Source organism: Alternaria arborescens (genome assembly GCF_004154835.1).
Source record: "Alternaria arborescens strain FERA 675 chromosome Unknown contig_5, whole genome shotgun sequence".
In the NCBI taxonomy this organism is placed as follows: domain Eukaryota; kingdom Fungi; phylum Ascomycota; class Dothideomycetes; order Pleosporales; family Pleosporaceae; genus Alternaria; species Alternaria arborescens.
Window position 1 is genome coordinate 258,189 of NW_021167860.1, and position 20,605 is coordinate 278,793.

Consider the following 20,605-nt stretch of genomic DNA (forward strand, 5'->3'; position numbering starts at 1 on the left):
ATAACTTGCATCACGAAATTGCCTACACACCCACGTTGTTTACATACGTATTGGACTTGGGAGAAAATCCGGCAGGACTAGTAGCTTGGTGGAGCTATATGTTGGTATCTGCAGGGCGATCAATGTGACGCCATCTATGATTAGTGATCACTCATCTGTGAATATATTATATGTCGCATGTGTATGTTACTTTCCAGAACCCAAACAGAATAAGATTATTATACGAACCGATCACTTGTCTCAAAGTACTACTTTGACTACGATCAACTCTTTGAACTCAACAAAGGAAAACCATACTACGACCTGAAAAGATGACAATCGCTATCAACAGTGCGACAGGCAAGCTCGGCGGTGGTATCTTACAGGCCATCCTCGAAAACAAACTGATCGACCCGAAGGAACTAGTCGTTTGCGTAAGACCACCACATGTGCACTTAGACGAGCATTCAGGCTAACATCATCCCTAGACTTCCTCAAATCCAGATGACTCGCGTTTCGATGCTCTCCGCTCCCAAAACATCGATCTGCGCCAGGCCAACTTCAACGATGCCTCCTCACTCAAGAAAGCATTTTCAGGATGTGACACCCTTCTCCTCATCTCCTCGCCAATCATCGAAATGGACTACAACGACGCCCCTCTCTGGCAAGGCCGCGAGAAACACCATCGCGCTGCGATTGATGCTGCGCTCGAGGCAGGCGTGAAGCACATTTATTACACATCACTCGCTTTCAGCAGCACCAGCACGGCAGGCGTGATGCGCGCACATCTCCGCACAGAGTCGTATTTGCACGACCTGGAGAAGGAAGGCAAGGTGAAGGTTACCATCATCAGAGAAGGTCTGTACAACGAAGGCTGGCCCGTAGCCTTCGGATATTATGATCTCAAGGATGATACGAGAAAGGAAATTGTTGTCGCGGGCGATGGCGGCCTGAGCTTCACCAGTATCGCCGATATATGCTTTGGAACGGCCAAGGTGATCGCTGGGTCGGGCGAGTATTGGAGTGGGAAGACGGTACATATCTCCCAAAGGAAGGCGTGGACACTGCAGGACATTGCGAAGATTGTCAGCAAAGTCAAGGGTCAGGATGTTCAGGTCAAGGTTGTGAGCAGGAAGGAGTTTGATGATTTCTACATCGGGAGAGGGATTGACCGTGGTCAAGTCGAGTGGTGGAGCAGCGCGTACGATGGGATCAAGAATGGAGAGTGCGACATTGATGACCCTACGCTCGAGGAATTTTTGAAGGAGGCTGGCAGACGCCCGGAACCGCTTGAGCCAACCATCGAGAAGATGTTGAGCTAAATTGCCTTGGAATCGTCAACGATGCGAGGGAATGAAGAAATTTCTGATCTTTTAGGTGGCTCAGTATTCATGTGGAAGTCGTAGTACTAGAAGCTTAGTTGTAGACTTTGAATCAATCGGGTTGCAATGCTCGCCTTTGCAGGATAGACAAGATGTTTTACACGTCGGTTTATTGCGAAACGTATTGTTAAGAAAGAGTCGAGCTTCAACACTTCTGCGCGAGGTCAACTACACCATGCTTGCAGGCTACTCGTCTCTCTACTTAGGAAACACATGTAGTATATGCGGCACTACACTGGCTATGCATTCTACCAGCCAACATTTCCTCCCAATAAGAACACAAGCATGTGTTAGAAAGAGATGGCCTCCACCGTGTCCAATATGGTGACAGCTTACTGCTGCAGCTCGTTCTAATAGTCCGTATACCTAGTTCGCTCAGCAGAGATACCACACGGAAGCTTTTCGCAATAGGCATTCACTTAGGCTTCATCCCATCAAAGGAGATCTCACAACTGTCGGCTGACCGTGTTCCGTAAGCTTGTCAGACTCGAAGGACTGGCGTTTTGCTCGAACTATGTTACACATTGTTGGATTCAATCTTGTTGGATTGCGGCAGGCAGAGCTCCGATCCGTGACTGTAGATTTGGTGGAGTATATGGTGCAGACTGTGGTTGTTGTACTGGGGTATAGATGTGTGACCATCGGGATCGTGCGTCTCCTGGTCGACTGAGGTACTGCACGAACTTGAGGAAGCGACCCTTGGAGGAGGCACTGGCGGTACCTGACTATCTTGTACATAACCTGCTGCTTGCGGTACACTTGCAAGCAATTCCATGATTGTTGAAACAATGAGTCTCTTGAATGATACGCGCTTGGTACTCGAATCCAGCGAAGATGCTGCATTGTCGCATTTGCGGGTGATGGCCTGGTGGAGGCGTATGTGAGTTGTCTGAACGCTATTCCATATATTTGAGTGCAGATGCTGGGGGCGTACTCCCTGGGTTAGCTTCGCGAAATGCAAAGTGTGATGACATGATTTACTTACAATGGAAGTAGCCTTTGTGCGCGAAATGGCTATGCTCAGCGTCGAGAAGCTGACGATTCTCAAAAGGAGCTTCCTGTGCCAAGTCGCGTGCGTATTCATCCAGGTTTGCGTCAAGAGCCAATGCGCTTTGGGCAATGACCATTGGATCAACCTTATCCGCATCCCGATACACTTCCTTGAATTGAAGCAGGCTAAGAATGATGTTGAGAAAAGAGTCATCTACCAGGACACGCTCTGCTTTCTTCTCCACCAGCCTCTGGAAGTCAACAATATTACGCGATAGCGGTACTCCTTGGATCCAGCAGTTCATGATGATAGTCTTTATCAACGTATTTTATAGCTTAATGGTAACTTCAGTCTGTTTCTGCTGCTGCAGGATCAAGTGTGCGACAGAAACGGCGCCAGCTAGATGGATACTGGCATTGTCCATACCTGCGCGTCTTAGAAGGACCAACGCCTCAAACATCGGTGCCAGATAAATCGATGCGACTGTGCAGTCCTGAACTGCAATCTTTGCACACGGCAGTGCATTGTTGATAGCCCGGATTGCAGCACCATAGTTGTGCGTGGCGGCACTGAGCATGTCCCTATTATGAGATTTGTTGACCAGACCAACCAGACCAACAGCTGCACATATTTGCGGCAAAGCAGGATCGGAGTGAGCCGTCTTTGCGTAGAAATCAGGCAGGTAATCCAGTAGGGACATGGCAGGATCGTCCACAATAAAGTTTGTCATGAAGAAATTGACACCAAGGTCATTCAACGGCTGGTACATGATGAAGCCAGTCAACTTGAGAGGGAAATCAGCCACCGGGCGTTTTGCCAATTGCCCTCTTGGGCGGGATCTGTTTCTCGACGTATTTGGATGCGCATCTCGAGGCGGAACGTGGGTCTGATTCTGGGTAACAACTCGGACGCTTTCATCGAGAAACATAAGATCTACTGTGCTGCGGTAACCCGAACAACCACGGCCAGCTTTGATGCATTGCCCACATGCAGGTAGCCTTCTTGTCACACTGAGAATGGTCAGCGAAATGCCACAGCAAGGCTGCATGCGAGTCGCATTATGACAAGCGAGTTATACAATCGCTTACAGTGCATTGAATTGTAGTTGGCCGATAATTCTGGGTAATCAACAAGGAATTGGAGACTTACCCGACTGCGCAGTTTCCTGCATTCCGCGCGAGCCGTCGACGGCTTGCCCCGGTATACCATGGTGTCGTAATCCCTGGACTTGTGTCTCGAAGATCTTCATCTCAACGAGCGATTTTTGGACGTGTTTGAGTCATGAAAAGACGTTAGGAGACTTGGAATCATGACGAGCAGAAGTGGAGGGAAATGTCCTTAGGTAACCTCACGCGATACTACGTCTAAATATTGTGAGTGTTGTTGAATTAGATGATCGCGATTCAAAATTATCAAGCACGCATCCGCTACCAATTACATGCTCCATCGCTTTTGCCAGACGCTCAAAACCCACCAATCCTCCTCTAGGCTCAACTCCTTTCATGCGTGACGTCCATTAAGAGAACATATTCGGCCTGGCCTTCTTCAAGCTCGATTGATCCTCATACTGCAGTTTGTTAGTGAAGATTCTCTGACTTCCGGAATCATCGCGATATCTTACCTGCAGGAACCCAGTGACATCTACCAGAACCGTCCAACAATCCACCAAATCCACAATATCCTGCTGTAGCTCTTCACCCATACCTACGCCCACATTGACACTCCTCTTGAAGATGCTCACCATACTGTGTCGGTTATCCTTCAAGAACTCTCGGGCCTGGAAAACAGTCTGGTCATTTTGCCTTCCTCGTGCAATGACTGCTGCGTTGATGACACGAAGTACGGCGAGCATGAGTTCGTAGTATTTGCGTAGTGCATTCGGATCGTCGAACTCAAGACCGATGTCTGGGTCTACAGAGAAGATCTGAGAATCGCGGATAGCGGGGAAGAGACCGGCGTTGAGGACGTGAGCAGCGCCAAGGCGGGATTGGCAGACGCGGAGGAGGAGAGCGAGACTGGCATCGTAGTAGGAGAGTAGCACAGGTACTTGAGGTGCGGCGGCAGCGCGTAGTTCCTCGGGGATATGCTTGATATTGTCGACGAGGACACCGACGAAGTTTAGGGAGACGAAGCTATCGAGGATGTATTTGGATGATTGACGAGTTGCTGCCGCTACGAAGGCGTTAAGCAAGAGTAAGGCAGATACCTTGCATGTTCCTTGCCCGCTGTAGGCGTCGTCGCATATCACCTCAAGCATGTTGGTGCCGCAATTCTTGATGGCTCCAAGTGTATGGCGACCAAGCAGGGAGTTGGGTGTCGCTTTGTTGAAGGTACCGTGGATGTAGCGGAAGCAGATCTGGTAGCAGTACTCTCGCAGTTCGGCTGTCGACACCGGGCTATAGATGCCAACTAGCGCGGCACGGAATAATTGAGAGAGTCGATCGTTCGCAAAGTCGCCTGTTTTGTCGAACGCAGTCGATTCGAAGTCAACCTTCTGCACAAGAGATTCCGCTAGGCTAGCGAGTTGGAGGGCGGTAAAGATATCCGACGTGTAGGATTGCTCAAGCTTTGGTAGAATGACCTGTAGCGTTTGCATGATGAAGGAACTGCGCGCGCCGTTTTCAAAGTCGCAGCTGTGTACCGCAACCATGACAACTTGCACCCACGACTGGAGAATATCTTTGTGGTAATGGAGAAGTTGAGTGCGTCGGTTCCAATCCAAAAAGATAGCCATAAGCAGTTCGGCCTCTTGAAGCAGCAGTTCCTCTTTCTCTTCGTCCTGAATCATGTTTGCCTTTCTCCAATACTTCATCTTGAGGCGAATGACTTGCTCCAGTAGTGGCAGAGAGTAAAGATTGCTACCTTCCTTCTCTTCTTGACATGAAGTCAAATTTACGCCCTCAAAGAATGCGTGCTGGTCGGGCAGAGCACGCTCGGGATATGTTAGCTCAATAAAGTCGAACAAATCGAAGATGTTTGGATTCAATGTTGCGTCTTCACCGGGTCGTATGGTGGTGCCAAGAAGGACAGATTGGATCCTGGACTTCATCGTGGGCATGCTCTCTTTCACTGTCAAGCGGAGTTCTCTCGACTCGTAGTCCAGGAAAGCAGCGCGTCTTTGGAGGAAGCTCTGAAGAGCGAGTGCTGGTGGTCCTGAGAAGAAGGGAGAGTAGTCACTGGGTGCAACTTCGAGCCCTTGTGCAAGAGACATACCTTCCCAGGGTATATCAAGTGTGATAGGAGTCAGCTGGGGTGCTTCAATGAATAGCAACTCGTTATCGCGGAGCTCTTCCATGATGATAGCGCTTGTCAATGGGGACCGCCAGAGCTTTTGCAGAACATCCCAACATCGCGTCTTGAGCGCAGACCGCCAAGCTATGAACTGTTCACCGTCGTTGTCAGGATATTGGACACCGAGAAGCAGTATGCTGTGAAACAAGGCTTGGCCATTCGACCAGAGGCTGTCTTCGGCGATACGGACAGTATTGGTGCCACAGGAAAAGCCGAGAAGGATATGCGCTATCGTTGGCCGGAGGGACACAGCAGCAAGGCAGCTGTTCAAAAAGTCCAGCACGCGAAGCTTGACTATGTATCCGGAAGCTTCCTCGCCAGCTTCAAGCTCTTCGGCGCTGAAGCGCATTAATCCCGAGAGAGACCGACCTATGCGCTCCGCTTCATTGTCCTTCTCCAGTATGCCGACAATCTTGCTTCGTCCCGATCGTTGACCGAAGCCCGCAGGAGATACAGCCAGTTTCCGTGAAGAAGCCATCTTCTCTAGTAATTGGAGCGAAGCGATAGTCAAAGCTTCATGGCCAGTGCCACAGTAGAGTCCAAGATCGACGATAATTTGCAAGTTGTTCAGGATCGCGTCTTCGAAGGACGCAAGCGACAGGTTCGATACAGGAGAATGGTGGAATGACGTTTGTTGCTTGAGAACTGGCTTGACGATATCCAAGTAAGTCGCTTGAAGCTTCATCACTAGATCCATAACCTCAATGCTCAGCATTAAAGACTGAATGAGTGGTGAGTCGGATGGGGCAGCATCGACCTCGGTCACGTCATGATGCGAAGCAGCAAAAAGAGCCTTGAGGACCTTGTCGTTGAAGAGCCATTCCATGACGCGAGCGAACGGGTGAAGCGCAACGTATACAGCAAGCGATGTGGGATCAATGACCTCATCAACAGGTATACTAGACTTGTTTGCGAACACAACGAGATTCTCATTGAAGGTGGACAGACATGTGACCATGAACCGCAGGCATGTCCACCGCATAACGTTGCGTTGAAGAGGTTCGTTCACTTCCAAGGAGCGTTCTGCGAACACCTGCTGCATGACGAAGTCAATGTAACCCTCGATACCCGGCATCCTACGCGATGATCCTAGGCTCTCGGGGAACGGCAGACTGTCATTTAGACCTTCGTTTTCCGGGTACGGCTCCACGAGTGAGTGGAGGAATCGGACCAGAGCGATAGATTCATCATATCCGTCAGCGAGCGTAGGCCACAAATCGTCTCTCGGTGTGGCGCTTAGAGCATTGTTTTGTCTAGATCCAGTATAGAAGCCATTGACCGTCCACTCATCCAGGAGACTCCACATCGCATCTGCACGCGTGGCGTCCTTGCCTACAAGCAGAGCTGACAGGGCATCGTACGCGGCCGCGCGAAGCCCGCTCTCGACTTTGTCAGTGCACAGGCCGAAGCAGATACCAGCAAAGTGATACTCTTTGAGATCCAATATCCACATACGAGCAGAAGCACTTTGTCTACAGATGTGGGCAATGAGTCTCAAATAGCTTTCCAGCATAGTTGCGCTTTCCGGCTCAACGATCTGATCGATTGGATTCGTTGGGGCGTAGACACTGCTTTGAATCGTCTTCTTCGGCTCGTGGATATCGTTCTCGAACTCGCGCAGCTCGTTGAAGATGGTTGTGTAGCTGAGCGAACTGGTTCGGCGAATCTTGCCAGAAGCAGACGCTCCCTCTTCGAGCAAGAATCGATGTGCCGCTTCCGCATTCGCCTCTCCAGAACCGATCGCCCGTAACATCTCGCAAAACATGGCTATCCGAGGCGTCGGCTGGCGCTTGGCTGCCCATTGCAGGAATCCGTACAGGTTACTTTCTTTGTCGCTCCAAAAGTCTTCTGCTGCATCTGGGAATCCGTCGAAAGCGTATGCGACAATGACCATGAACCTTTCCAAATGAAGCGGATACTCTCCAGTCGAGCGCTGGAAGTGTAGTTGTAATCGTCGTCTTTGATCGTCCTCTTCCGCCTTCAGTTTACGTAAAGTATCAGGCATATGAGTGATGAACGAGTCGACAAAAGTTTGGAGTTGTTCCATGAGAAGCTCCTTGAAGAATTCCTCGGGTTGCGCTGAGTCTCTGCTCAGGACGGTGGTGTCTTGCAACAGCGTGGACAGCATGCTGGTCTTCTGAGGGTCGTACCAGCGAGTGGGGCGCACATCCTGACTGACTGAAAGCATGAAGTGGAAGGCACCGTCGTTGAGTGCTTTCAGGAAGATTTCAGATCGAGCGTTGGCCTCGTCCTCGAAATTAATGCCCTGCAGAGCAGCGTCCTGGGTGTTGGGGTCCATGTACCGCCCACTGTACTCGGCCAGCCACCAAGTTAAAGTCGCCGAATGCAGATTCCTCAGCGCCCAGTTGTCGCTTTCCCGACCAGCCATAAGCGAGTCGTGGAGGGCGCGCGCTTCTCTTAGCATGACGTTGTTGGATTCAGATGCGACCCAGGACGTGAGTCGCAGAATAATTGGGACATAGTGTATGGTGATGAGGTCGTGTCGGTCGAGGGACTTGGCTCGGGTGAGCAAGGCCTTGTAGTTGTCGAGGTTGACGTATCCGGGTTTGATCATGTGCGTGCATATTGCGGCAAGGTTTTCGTGCTGTCGTGTAAGGCTTTGGCGCTGGTAGTCCATAATCTCGACAAAGCCCGGAAGAGGCACTTGGCCAACAACCTGGGTACTCTGGACGCGCTCTGCAATGGACTGTAGCCACTCCTCTACCGCTTCCATGCTTGTCAGGCACTTTGTCCAGAAGCCGTACGCATTCATCAGATTCGTCGTGCCATGTACACCGACTATCATCTGGGCAGCCTCCTGCAGGACGGGAAGACCCTCGACTTCGGAATCGCCATTGTCCAGTGCCGTCTTGATCAATATGCGCACGCAGAGGAGGACGTATTCGCGGCGTCGGTGGAAGCGGATCACGGCGGTCTGCAGCTGCGATCGGTCTAGCTCTTGGGCTTCGCTTTCGGCGCCCAGGAAGAGGGCAGCGGCGTCGAGTTCGTCGAGGTTGAGGGCGTCGGCCAGTTCGAGCGTCTGCTGCTTGAAATCGTCGTTGACCTCATATTCGTTGTCGTCAATCTTAATCTTGCCTGGCGCGGTTAGCACCTGCCTGTCTATGCACCTGCTTGTCTATTACCAGAGCTCAGAGCCTGTCTGCTCGCATCGTTCTTTGGCTTCTTGTCCAGCAGCGTCTTGAGCTCATCCAAATGCGCTTCTAGGTTCAGCAGCAGCCGCTCTAGCACGGGCAGCTGCAGGTCGATGTGGGCGCACAAGTCGCGGTGTAGGCCCTGGAGGGCGGCGAGGCTGTCTTCTTCAGCCATGGGAGAGTCGTGAGGTCGTCGTGCGCATTATGCGCCGGGGAAGGAGCGTAGGGGTGGCTATCTCACGTCGTGTTTGGTTGGTGTTTTCTCAACAATGGAGAGCTTGACTTTCGCAGAAACGCGCAGGAGCACGGACGTGAACCCTGCGACGCGCCTTCCCGTCACATCTCACCTCCGCTACACCTCCGCACTCGCAAGACCCAGGGTAGAGTGGAAGTGCTGCCCTTACATGACGGTCGCATGGTCGCTGCCAACATGCTACGCGTATAAGTAATTACATCGCCTGCGCTTTTCCATCGGGACATGCTCCATCCCTCTCGCGTCTGCTCTTGCTGCGCTGCACCTAGCAAAACCTCGCCCAAGACGTGCTCGTGGACTATTCCACTGATAGGCTAACAGCGCAGCCGACGTTGTATGCTTCTGTCTGCAGTAGACTTTTCAAATCACCACGAATAACCCCCTTTGTAGACGGCAGCGCAATCCTGTGAGCGGCCGCCATGGGCGCCACCAATATTCAGGATGCCAAACGTAAGCATAGAGACGAGGCAAAAGAGAAATTCACGCTGACTGGATTGAACAGTTCTCATCCAGTCATCACGCGTAATTGACCGAACGAGCGGGCTCAAGGATCTCAAACAGATCCTCAAGCACAACCACGGGAAGCCCAGTCTCGAGGCTCTTGGGAATAAAGCTTACCTGGCACTGTGCGAGACACTCGTCCAATGTCTACACGATGGTCGAGCCGCCTTCCTTGTCAGTAAGACCAAGTCGAGCAAGGCTGGTTCGACCGCAGCACTCTTGCCTCTCTCGGCCTCCGCGCTGCGTCACGTCATCGCTTCGGGCGTGCGAACAATCAAAGCCTCTACAGTTGAGATGATAATAGAGACAATAGTCGAGGTGCTTCCCGGAAAAGTCGGCCTGCTTGAACCACTTCTTGAGGACCTCCCAAAGACGTTGCGAGCGCTCCTAGAATACCAGCCGCACGTCGAGCGTCTATCAAAAGATTGCTGGGACGCGGCAGTTGATTTCTGCATCGAGTCCTTGGCCGGCTTTTTCCAAGAGCCCCAAGCCGAAGGTGAGCCACAAAATAGCTGGAGCACTAACGTCTCAAGTCGCGCTCGCACTCCCCTTGATGCCGACTTCACATCTTCTAGGGCGTCTCCGCGCTTGCCAGTGACCAAAACCAGATCAAGTCCCCCAGAGCATGTTCGCGCAACAGAAGACTTCGTTCATTGCTTACACCATCTCGTCAGAGCTTCCAATGCGCCGTTGCTTCCTAGAGCTGATGCCATCCTGCAAGTTTTATTGCAGTTCTTGCAGCAGAGGACTGGCCGTGGAAGTGTGGGCGTCGCTGCTCTGGCTGCTGTCAATGCAATCCTTACACGCACTTCACTGCAATCTCTCGAGTTGACAAAGCGCACAGTTCGAGAATTGATTCCGCTGCTCAAGGTCATGTGGCCTGAGGCTACACTGAGGGATGAGATCATGATCAGTCTGGTATATTCTGAAACACATGTCGCAAGCCTCCTCACTGACCCGGATGATGAGACCATCAGCTCTAACTTGGAAGGTCTTGTCGAGACAATGTACAACGACTATCGACGCAGACAAGAAACTACCGCGCACCAATATCTCGAGGAAGACCACCTTTGCTTTCGAAATCTAGGCCCTGCTCGGAACGATACTCATCCTCTGAACACCTGTGCATTCTCTATGGAGACGGAGCATCAACGATATGAGGGCCTATGGTCTACAGTAGCCACTATTGCACGCTTCTCTTTTATGCTTGATCAGCGGAGAAGGTACACTCTCCAAGACCGCAGCGACGGCGAGGAAACCTTTAGCAAACGCATGCGCATCACTCAACTATTCCCCGAATACCTTCGTCATGTGTCTGAGCCCAGATCAAACGCCAAACGTGCAGCTTTGCAAGTTGTCGCATTCATGGTACAGGAAGGCCCCTTTGACGAGGAAGAGCTCCAGCCCATGTTGGAGAAGCTCACTTCATGCATCTCTGATGAGCATCCAGCTCATTCCGTGTGGGCAATGATAGGCTTAACTGGGTAAGCACACCATATCATGACACGGACATAGCTGACGAGTGTACAGTGCCGCCCTCCAGCAATCGGCGTCACATCCAACCTTACTCCCTTACTGGATATCTGCATGGCAAAGCGCGTCTCGCGCGATCACTTCCATGTCAATATCCCGTGCTGCATGTCATTTCATGGACGCCCTCTTGAGACTGAGCATTGTACCCTTTTCAGCAGTTTCCGAGACTGTCCAGTCTTTGCTACTATCCATCGAATTAAGCGGACCAGCGCTGCTCACAGAGAGTAGTTCGTCGCTGTTGACTACCATCCTACAAGAACGTATCAAAGAAAATCCGACACACTTCAGTTCGACAGCCGAGCGAATCCTCAACTGGCTGCTCACCAAATGGACCCCAAGTGAGCACCACCAACCTCTTTCTTAGGCTATAACTCACAGTCCGTAGGTCTCTGGTCTGAACGGACATACTCCGCGCTAAACGCGCAACACTGCAACGCTCGCGATGTACTGCGTGTACTCTACACTTGCCTCGATTTGCCCTTCAACCCTCCAGAACCAGCGACCTATCTCGTACTGGGACCCATTGCACAAGCCAGAACGCAGATGGGACGGTACAAAGAGTTAGCTCATTACCTCTTACTTCTTCGCCCAACAAAGCATTTTGTAGCCAAGGTTGACGGGCCGCGCAACTCTGCTGAAGAGCCCACGAGCGACTATTCTTCTTCGCCACTAGGAAACAGAATCCTTGATTTTTGCATATCTGAGCTTGACAGAGCCAAACACCAATGGAACGATATGACCGCAACAAACACACAGGGTGTTACGTCAGATATGATGCGCATCATCACAAACTTGTGTATCGTTGCGCCAGCTGTCACGACTCTTAGCGACCCTGACGACCGTCGCGTTCAAGCTCTTCGATCAGCCGCCACTAGCTTGATTGAGTCCTTTGTCACTGTACTAGCTAAGCCTCAAACGGAGCAATACAAGGTCGATGCTGTTCTCGAAACTTGTGCAAAAAGTCTTCCTGACATCGGCTCACTGAAACAGGTGCGCCTGAGCGCGTACGAGATGACAGGAATTGATCAGCTAGCTCGATATCTACCTAAAGCTCTTCAACAACGTAAAGAAGTCAAACAGTCGTTCTACGCGGAAGAGGACGACTTCATGGAAGTGGACGATGAGCCTGACTCGCAGATGACTGCGGGTGCTACTGTTCTCGTCAATGATGTGCCTCGTCACGACGTACAAGCTGAAAGTGATATAACTGCTCTACGTGCATCATGCTCAGCACATTTGCAGTTTATCTCATTTCTTGCCAAAAATACTCAACTAGAACCTGGGACGGTACCTCCCGACTTTGTAGACTACCTAGTCTCCCTTTCCGAAAGCGATCTTCTCCATTCACGCCAGTTTCTTCGTTCGATATGGAACAGCCACTTGAAGATATCCCAGAACGACTGCCTCAATCTCCTCGAACGCTTCAGTGAAGCTCTCATTGATCCCCGCGCGCGCGAATACAATACTTCGGAAGTTGCAAATGGCATGCTTGTCGAGGTTCTCATTGGCACTACACTCGTCTGGGTCCCAGACGCCACCGATCGCGAGGCACAAGATCTCTACGACAACGTTGAGGCGCTGTACGTGTACTACGTCAGGGAGATGGAGAAGGGAGGGGTGAGATGTTCTGCCAACTTGCAAACAACGATCGCGGTCTTCCTTCATGGCCTACTAAAGCACCATCCGGACTTTGCGCAAAACCGGAAGATTCCATCTGTACGCACCAATCTCTTCGAACTTCTGTCAAAAGGTGACATGACCGTGAAATATCATATTGCTCAACACCTGCCAAGGATGTTCGAAGATTTTGTCCTTTCCGAGCATGATAAGATCCTGCAAGACGTTGATAGTAGTTTACCAGGCGATGATGAGGGTCTTGAAGGCATTGCAGTTCGTTTGCTGGTCCTGTCGCGTCTGGCAGCTCAGTGGCACACTCTGCTGCGCCATAGCGTGTATCGCATCTTTGCCACCGCGGGGACCATCGCCGGAGCTGTTAACCACGCCAAACGCTGCATCTCCGATGTTGCTCAATCTCGAGGTCTCGGCGATTCGCAAAGTCTCTTTAGGCTCTTCGCTCCGCAAGTCATATACACCTGGTTAGATCGGGGCCAAAAAGTCGGTCGCATTCCTTTCCAGATTTTTGGTTATGCTTCGCTCCCGGACCTTCTCTGTGACATTGAAGCCGAGGTGGTGGGTCAAGCCATTATGTTTGGTCGCAAGGACGAGGTAGACTTCCTGGCTGATCATCTAGAGATATCAGCACAGGAACTGTTGTCGAGAAACATTGGCAAGGCAGCTGCGTACACCATCGCATGGGACACTTGCAGAGGTTCCGCTCGGAACAGAGCTGACTCCAGCTTCGGCAACCTTCTGAAAGACATGGTTGGTAGCGACAAATACTACGGCCTGATCCAGAAGCATTTCCCTCAAATTCTGGGTCATATGTTCCAGACTATCGATCATGAAGAACGTCTTCCAAAGTCGCTAGACAAGAAACCAGCATTCAATCCCGCAGCAGCAGTACTGGCCGAGATTGCTGAAATTAGTCAGTCCGCGCAAGGTCTTAATATAGGCATCGAGCCATCCTTCTCCGCCTTTTACCTGCCAGATCAGCTCGAGCGTTTATGTAGACGGACAGGTGATAGACCAGCTGGCTTCTGGTCTCCAAGCACCTACACATATGTGATGCGCTCTCTGCTTGATCGGATTCATCCGGCTCTCGGCTCGCTCTATGCCCGATCGATGATCCGCAAGGTCCGAATCATTGTTGCGCTGGCCGGATCTGTAGCTCTTGAAGGCTATCCGTTACAAATGACGCTCCAGTCCCTGCGCCCTTTCCTCACCGATATGCAATGCGCGGAGGATACGGTGGGCATCATGCAGTATCTTTTTGAACACGGCGCCCAGTACCTTCGCCAACAGCTTAGCTTCGTCACAGGTATCGGCCTGTCAATTCTTATTTCTCTCCGAGTGTTTCTGGGCTCCTCTCAAGAAAGTACCACACAACAGTCCCAACATGTGGCGACCATGAACGCAGCCAATAGGTTTCATACGTGGCTTACCGAGTACCTCAAGGCTCATGCTCAGGCAATCACGGGTACAGAACGGTCCTCTGCCATCAAAGCCTTCAAATCCATCACCATTGCGGCTTCTCAGGTTACCGCCGAAGGTAATTCGATTCGAGGTAGCGAAGAAAGCAAGCTCCTGTTAGAGATACTAGACGACGTGCGATTAGGACGCAAACTGTTGAACAAGACGTCGCGAGATGTTGCTTTGGACTTGCTTTGTCAGAACTTTCGCCCCGCTTCAAATGCCCGAGACGATGTGCTTGGGTTGGACCACGACGCGGCAGAATATGCACCCTTAGTCTGGGAATCTTGTCGCAGAAGTAAAGTGGGTGACGGCTATTTGCTGTGGACGGCACGAGTCTTGGGTAGAGCGTATAGCGCTTACGGTGAGGTCAAGCAAAGTTCGGCCCAGGCCCGACCCTGGTCATCGTCAGTCCAGACTTCAAAGTCTGTTCCCGGAAAATCATCAAGGGAAGCTATTGTGAACGAGGTCATCGACTTGTTCTATAGCGACGATCGCAGTGAGGTCAGCCTAGCAGAGGACGCTGTGAGACGTCTGATCTCTCGCTTAGATCCTGAGTCGCCGTACATGAAGGAGATGCAGCGAGTCATCCCAGAGGCCATAGGTAAAGCGCTTGTATACAAGCCACCAGAGCCGGACAACACTTCGCAACCCGTGGCAGATGGCTTGCGCGAAGCTGTATCAACTACGCCGTTGAAGCCAGTATCTGACTGGATTAGAGACCTGACGATGGCCCTTTGCAGAGTCGCATTTGATGACCCCATTCTCGGTGCGCTTCCAGATTTGCTTCGTGGTATCAATCACATGGCGGAGAAGTTGTTACCCTATATCCTCCATCTCGTGTTACTAGATGAATACGAAGAACAACGCGACGTTCACGACATCGTCTCCAAGTCGATGGCAACTTGGTTCCGTGAGTGCGGCCCAGCTACTATCTCACACGTTCGTATCCTTATACAGTCTATTCTCTATCTGCGGAGTCAACCAGTTCCAAAAGAGGTCACCAGAGTGGAACGAGACAAGTGGTTAGATGTAGACTATCTCGAGGCTTCACAGGCCGCGAAGAACAGTGGCATGTTCAGGACTGCACTTTTGTTTGCAGAGACCTGTTCCGGTCAGCCGATAATCAGGAGCACTACAAGGAGATCATCTGTTAAAGTCGATCCTCCAAAGGTACCTCTTCCACTACAGCTTTCGATTTACAAGAACCTGGACGAACCTGACTCGTTTTATGGAGTGGATCGTGGTTCTAGTCTTCTGTCAGTGCTTGATCGCCTTGACTACGAGGGAGATGGTGTCAAAAGCCTTCTTTTCCGTGGTGCTCGCCTCGACAGTCAGATGCGCCGACGCAACGAATTCGAAGCGGAAGACTCTCGTGGCACTGTCAAGTCTCTCATCATGCTAAACATGAACAGTGTCACGCACTCTTTGCTTTCCAACGACCAATTTCGTGACGCTGGAGACGATGTAGTAGAGAGTACACTTCATACCGCACGGAAACTGGGCCAGTGGGATATTAAGGCACCCGAACTAAACCATACTGAGGCAAGTACCTTGTTCAAAGCATTCCAAGGCCTAAATTTTGCGAAGAGTGCGGCAGAAGCTCAAGAGAATTTCGACCGCCAGTTACAAGCCACCATGAACTTCCTCTGTGGGAAGGACAGCTCGGCGATATCTACGAAGATTCGGCTGCGAACGCTTGGAGCACTCACAGAGGCAGACGAGGTGATCAAGGCTGAGCGATCAGAGCACTTGATGGACATCTGGGATCGAATGAAAGCACGAGAGAAGTGGATGCGTGCTGGCGAGTGAGTACCCTGCACACCTTGTAAAATCTGTCAACTCACTATGGCTAGGTTCAACGACGTGCGCCAGCTCTTATCATGTCGTGAAACGCTGTTCAACGTAATCGGAACGAACGTTGCTCTTGTCGACTCATTACATACCCGAACTGCGACTATACGGGGTATGGAGGTAGAAGCCCTGGTTTCCTCGTCCAGTCTTTGCAGGAAGCACGGTGCGCTCCAAGAGTCGCTCGCGAGCGTTACCTATCTGTCAGATATCGTACCAGAGTGCAAAGCTGTCGGTCTGGACATTGAGGCCACAGCCCAGCATGAGGTCGCAAACGTACTCTGGGAACAAGGCGAGACCGAGATCTCGATAAGAATGCGTCAGCACTTGATCGACCATGCCGACTTCGATTCACAGAACATCGACCTGAGCTTGCCAGTATTGCTGGCTCGACTGGTAAGGAGCGGAAGTTCTTAGTGTCTCTTTTTACTAATGAATCTAGGGTCACCACCTTGCTGAAGCGCGCCTCGCCAAACCGGACGCGATCATGGAAGAGTATTTGCAACCAGCAATTCGCGAACTCAAAGGCCAAAAGGAGGGCTTAGGCCCAGGCCAGGTTTTCCACGAGTTTGCTCTGTTTTGCGACAAGCAACTACAGAGCCCTGAAGCCGCCGAAGACATGAACCGCATCAAGACAGTGATGGACAGAAAGCTGCAAGAGTACCACGACTTTGCCAAGCTATCCAAAACCGACAAGAGTAAAGGGATGCGTGAGACGTACCATCGAAACGCTCGTCGCGCCAAGACCTGGTACGATCTTGACAATGCGGAATACGAAAGGATGCGCAAAGGCCGCGAGCAGTTCTTACGCCAATGTCTTGAGAACTACTTGCTTTCCCTTCTCGCTAGTGACGAGTACAACCACGATGCGCTCAGGGTGTTCTCCTTGTGGCTGGAGTACTCCGACACTCCACTAGCGAACCAAGCTGTCAAGGCATATCTTAAAGATGTGCCTAGCGGGAAGTTTGCGTTGTTGATGAACCAGCTGTCGTCACGTTTACAAGCTGAAGAGAACGACTTCCAGCACTTGTTGATGGAGCTAGTCTTCCGTATATGCGTCGATCACCCATTTCATGGTATGCACCAGATTTTCGCCATTCAGGTAAGTTTTGCGATGTTCAAATGTCTATACAAGCAGCTCCAAGGCAGGGTCTACCACCTTCCTGCTCTTGTGGTAGGTAGATCTGCCAACGTACTTTGCGCTAACAACAAGGTAGATGAAGGTAGCCGCTACCTCTAGAGAAGATGTCGTCCGAGCCAAAGATGAATCCGCGAAATCTCGTCAAAAGGCCGCAGGTGGGCTTGCAACAGCACTCAGCACTGACAAGAGAGGCCGCTCGTATTGGAGCTCAATCTTCCAGTCTAACGAAGTATACCACCATCTTGCGATGTTCAAAGGCGAGAAAGAAAGCACTCAACAAGGCCGGGAGCTGCCGCTCGATCGGTACAAAGAATCACGGGAGCTGGTGAGCAAGATACCAAAGCTCAATGTTCCACCTGCTACGCTTCAGATTGAAGTTCGACCCAACATGAATTACAGTGATCTACCAAGGATCGCAGGCTTCAAGTCGACTATGACGATCGCGAATGGACTTAGTGCGCCAAAAGTCATTACTGCTAAGGGCACTGATGGCAGACCGTACAAGCAACTGGTAAGCAACGAAATTGGTTCATGAACAAAACGTGTATGCTGATCATTTTAGTTCAAATCTGGAAACGACGACCTCCGTCAAGACGCAATCATGGAGCAAGTTTTCGACCAAGTATCACGCTTACTAAAGAATCATACCGCAACGCGCATACGCAACCTCGGCATTCGTACATACAAAGTCTTGCCGCTCTCGACGCGTTCTGGTCTCATGGAATTTGTCCAGAACACTGTCCCACTGCATCTCTGGGTCATGCCAGCTCACGAGAAGTACTATCCAAGTGACTACAAGCCAGAGAAGTGTCGCAAGGAAATTGGCGCATGCCAACAAGATTCACTTACAACGCGTGTGAAAGTGTGGCAGAAGATAGCAGATAACTTTCACCCTGTTATGCGCTACTTCCTGCTCGAACGCTTCGAGGATCCAGACGAATGGTTCGAGCGCCGTCTAGCCTACACGCGATCCACAGCCGCCATATCCATCCTTGGTCACGTCCTCGGCCTAGGCGACCGGCATTGTCATAATATCCTCCTTGACGAAAAGACGGGTGAAGTAGTGCACATTGATCTTGGTGTGAGCTTCGAAGCCGGTCGTGTGTTACCAGTACCGGAAGTCGTGCCGTTCCGACTCACCCGGGACCTGGTGGACGGTATGGGCTATACGAAGACTGAGGGTGTGTTCCGTCGCTGCTGCGAGTTCACCATGGACACATTACGCGAGGAACGGGAATCCATCATGACGCTACTCAACGTCCTGCGATACGATCCCCTCGTCAACTGGAGCGTTACGCCTACGAAGGCGAAGCGCATGCAAGAAGCCAATCAAGAAACTGCCGGTGCGAATGGCACGGCTCGCTCAACGACTGTCGCGCCGGGAGGTACGCCTGCGCCGTCGGGCCAGGAGGAAACGGCAGCGGGTACGGTGCATGAGAGCAACAAGAAGAGGGAGAAGGAAGAGCAGGCTGGTGAGGCTGGCAGAGCGTTGAGTGTGGTGGAGAAGAAGTTGAGCAAGACGCTGAGTACCAAGGCGACGGTGAATGAGCTCATTCAGCAGGCTACCGATGAGAAGAATCTGGCTGTGCTGTATATGGGGTGGGCTAGTTATGCATAGCTGGGGCAATGGGCCTGGAGGTATTTTCGGTGGTTTGTTAGTTAATAATGATGATCAAAAGTTCGTGTACACCCTTGGAGTACTTTTCTGTGGCGGTGTGAATTGCGCGTCACAATTATTCTGTTGCCGCAGGACCTGACACATATCTGTTATATCTAAATTGTGGAAGCCATGTTCTATCCGTAGTAGACTTGATGGGCTTGCACGTGACGGCCACTCCAACCACTTCGACATCACAATGGATACTGCACTACACATGCATCGTTGATACAAAGCGAGCTCAGACTCTCCATCGTGATGCGATACTTATATGCGACAGGTATTAGTGCTTAGCTGAATAATTTCCTGTCCAGAACATCATGAACACAGTGACATTTATCCAATCCAAAGTAATCGCGATCGAATCAGCAAGTCGAGCGCGAGCGTAAAAATAGGCATAGCGACATCCTTGACATCGAGAAGCACCAGTCCTAACAGCTTCATTTCCTTGATAGGCAACTTACAAAAAGGCTGTTGATCACAGCTGAAAGCAAAGAATCGCGAACACAGGGATGCAGTGGTCGCTGCCCACCCACGTACGTAATGACTACCTATTCGGGCAGTTTCTAAGAAAAAGTGTTGATTGCAGCACGTGAAGAGATGAACAACTGCAGATAAATTGCAATGATGCTGACTGGCTGGCTTGAAGCAGCTCCATAACTAGGCTCCAATAAGCTAGCGATCTGCGGCTGGTGCACGGCTAGGACAATTGGGGTAAAACGTCGCTTTGGACCATCGTGGAACGGATCAGACTGCCCCGCCGCACAAGACGGCTTCCTGTTCAAGTAACTCTGAGACCTGCGATGCTGAGCACAATCACATACCATAAGCAGCCTTATCAGGTGGTGGCATGCAGTCTACCCACGATGATAGATGCCAAGTCATTTTATGAGGCGAAGTATGCGGACGTGTGAAGATAATTGGTCGAGTTGTACGACTCCGCCACCTGGGTTCGCCGGTTTTGTTATCAAACACTCAAAGGTAGCCTTGTGACACTCACCAGCCTCTCACAACTGTTCTGCTGATTCTTTCCAATAACTTGATCAAGAAAATGAGTAACCTAACCAGACGCTTTCTCATACCAACCGCTATCCAGTCCTTCGCTTTCCGAGTCTTCGCCTTCGCCTTCAGAGTCGTCGCTCTCCGAGTCTTTTTCGGATGGACTCGGGAATCTATCGACTGAAAATTCTATAGATTCATGGACCCAAGAAATTGAAACTCGACTCATATATCTACATCCAGGTGGCTTCGATGATGATATATATTGTACAATTTACCATGCCAATATCCTGGAAAAGCTGCGTCAAACAGAGTATACTGCATTGTCATACGTATGGGGCGATGCTAAACACACAAAACCCATTCAACTTGGTTACCATCAAATTCCAACGAGTGGAACTGCTGATACATGGCCGTCTGCTTCAGCTCCAGGGGCATGTTGCTACAAACTATTCCAAGTTACGACAAATCTGGAGAAAGCATTACGACACCTACGAGACCACGCTTCAGGGCGCATACTTTGGGTCGATGCTATTTGTATCAACCAGTCTGATGAGGAAGAAAAACTTTCACAAGTACAATCGATGGGCAGTGTGTACAGAGAGGCCGTGGAGGTACGCATCTGGCTAGGATCACTCAATGATGTACAAGAGGTGATCGAAGAATGTCAATCAAGATTAGCTCTGATACCGGAAGGATTCTACTCTCGCCTATCCACGGAAGAAGATATCGGAGCAGTCTTGGGTTGTGAAAGAAATAATATCGAGACAGCATTGCTCGCAGCC

General features: G+C 50.9%; 5 protein-coding genes across 5 annotated transcripts; 2 read left to right on the forward strand and 3 right to left on the reverse strand.

The window, feature by feature from the left end:
- Positions 1–311: 311 nt before the first annotated feature.
- On the forward strand, positions 312–1,301 carry AA0111_g2752 (hypothetical protein; the record flags this gene model as incomplete). Its single annotated transcript, XM_028648558.1, has 2 exons — positions 312–413; positions 468–1,301. The coding sequence occupies 2 exons, from the start codon at positions 312–314 to the stop codon at positions 1,299–1,301; spliced, it is 936 nt and encodes a 311-aa protein (XP_028509302.1).
- A 577-nt stretch (positions 1,302–1,878) lies between these two features.
- On the reverse strand, positions 1,879–2,656 carry AA0111_g2753 (hypothetical protein; the record flags this gene model as incomplete). Its single annotated transcript, XM_028648559.1, has 2 exons — positions 1,879–2,294; positions 2,347–2,656. The coding sequence occupies 2 exons, from the start codon at positions 2,654–2,656 to the stop codon at positions 1,879–1,881; spliced, it is 726 nt and encodes a 241-aa protein (XP_028509303.1).
- Positions 2,657–2,680: 24 nt separating this feature from the next.
- On the reverse strand, positions 2,681–3,121 carry AA0111_g2754 (hypothetical protein; the record flags this gene model as incomplete). The annotated part of the gene is made up of 1 exon (XM_028648560.1): positions 2,681–3,121. The coding sequence occupies one exon, from the start codon at positions 3,119–3,121 to the stop codon at positions 2,681–2,683; it is 441 nt and encodes a 146-aa protein (XP_028509296.1).
- Positions 3,122–3,868: 747 nt separating this feature from the next.
- AA0111_g2755 (Nucleoporin) lies at positions 3,869–8,970 on the reverse strand (the record flags this gene model as incomplete). Its single annotated transcript, XM_028648561.1, has 3 exons — positions 3,869–3,919; positions 3,974–8,739; positions 8,787–8,970. The coding sequence occupies 3 exons, from the start codon at positions 8,968–8,970 to the stop codon at positions 3,869–3,871; spliced, it is 5,001 nt and encodes a 1,666-aa protein (XP_028509297.1).
- Positions 8,971–9,467: 497 nt separating this feature from the next.
- Positions 9,468–18,782, forward strand: AA0111_g2756 (Serine/threonine-protein kinase; the record flags this gene model as incomplete). The annotated part of the gene is made up of 8 exons (XM_028648562.1): positions 9,468–9,498; positions 9,551–11,033; positions 11,080–11,420; positions 11,468–15,980; positions 16,029–16,419; positions 16,466–17,125; positions 17,241–17,675; positions 17,727–18,782. 8 exons carry the CDS (start codon positions 9,468–9,470, stop codon positions 18,780–18,782), a joined length of 8,910 nt encoding a protein of 2,969 aa, XP_028509298.1.
- Positions 18,783–20,605: the final 1,823 nt, after the last annotated feature.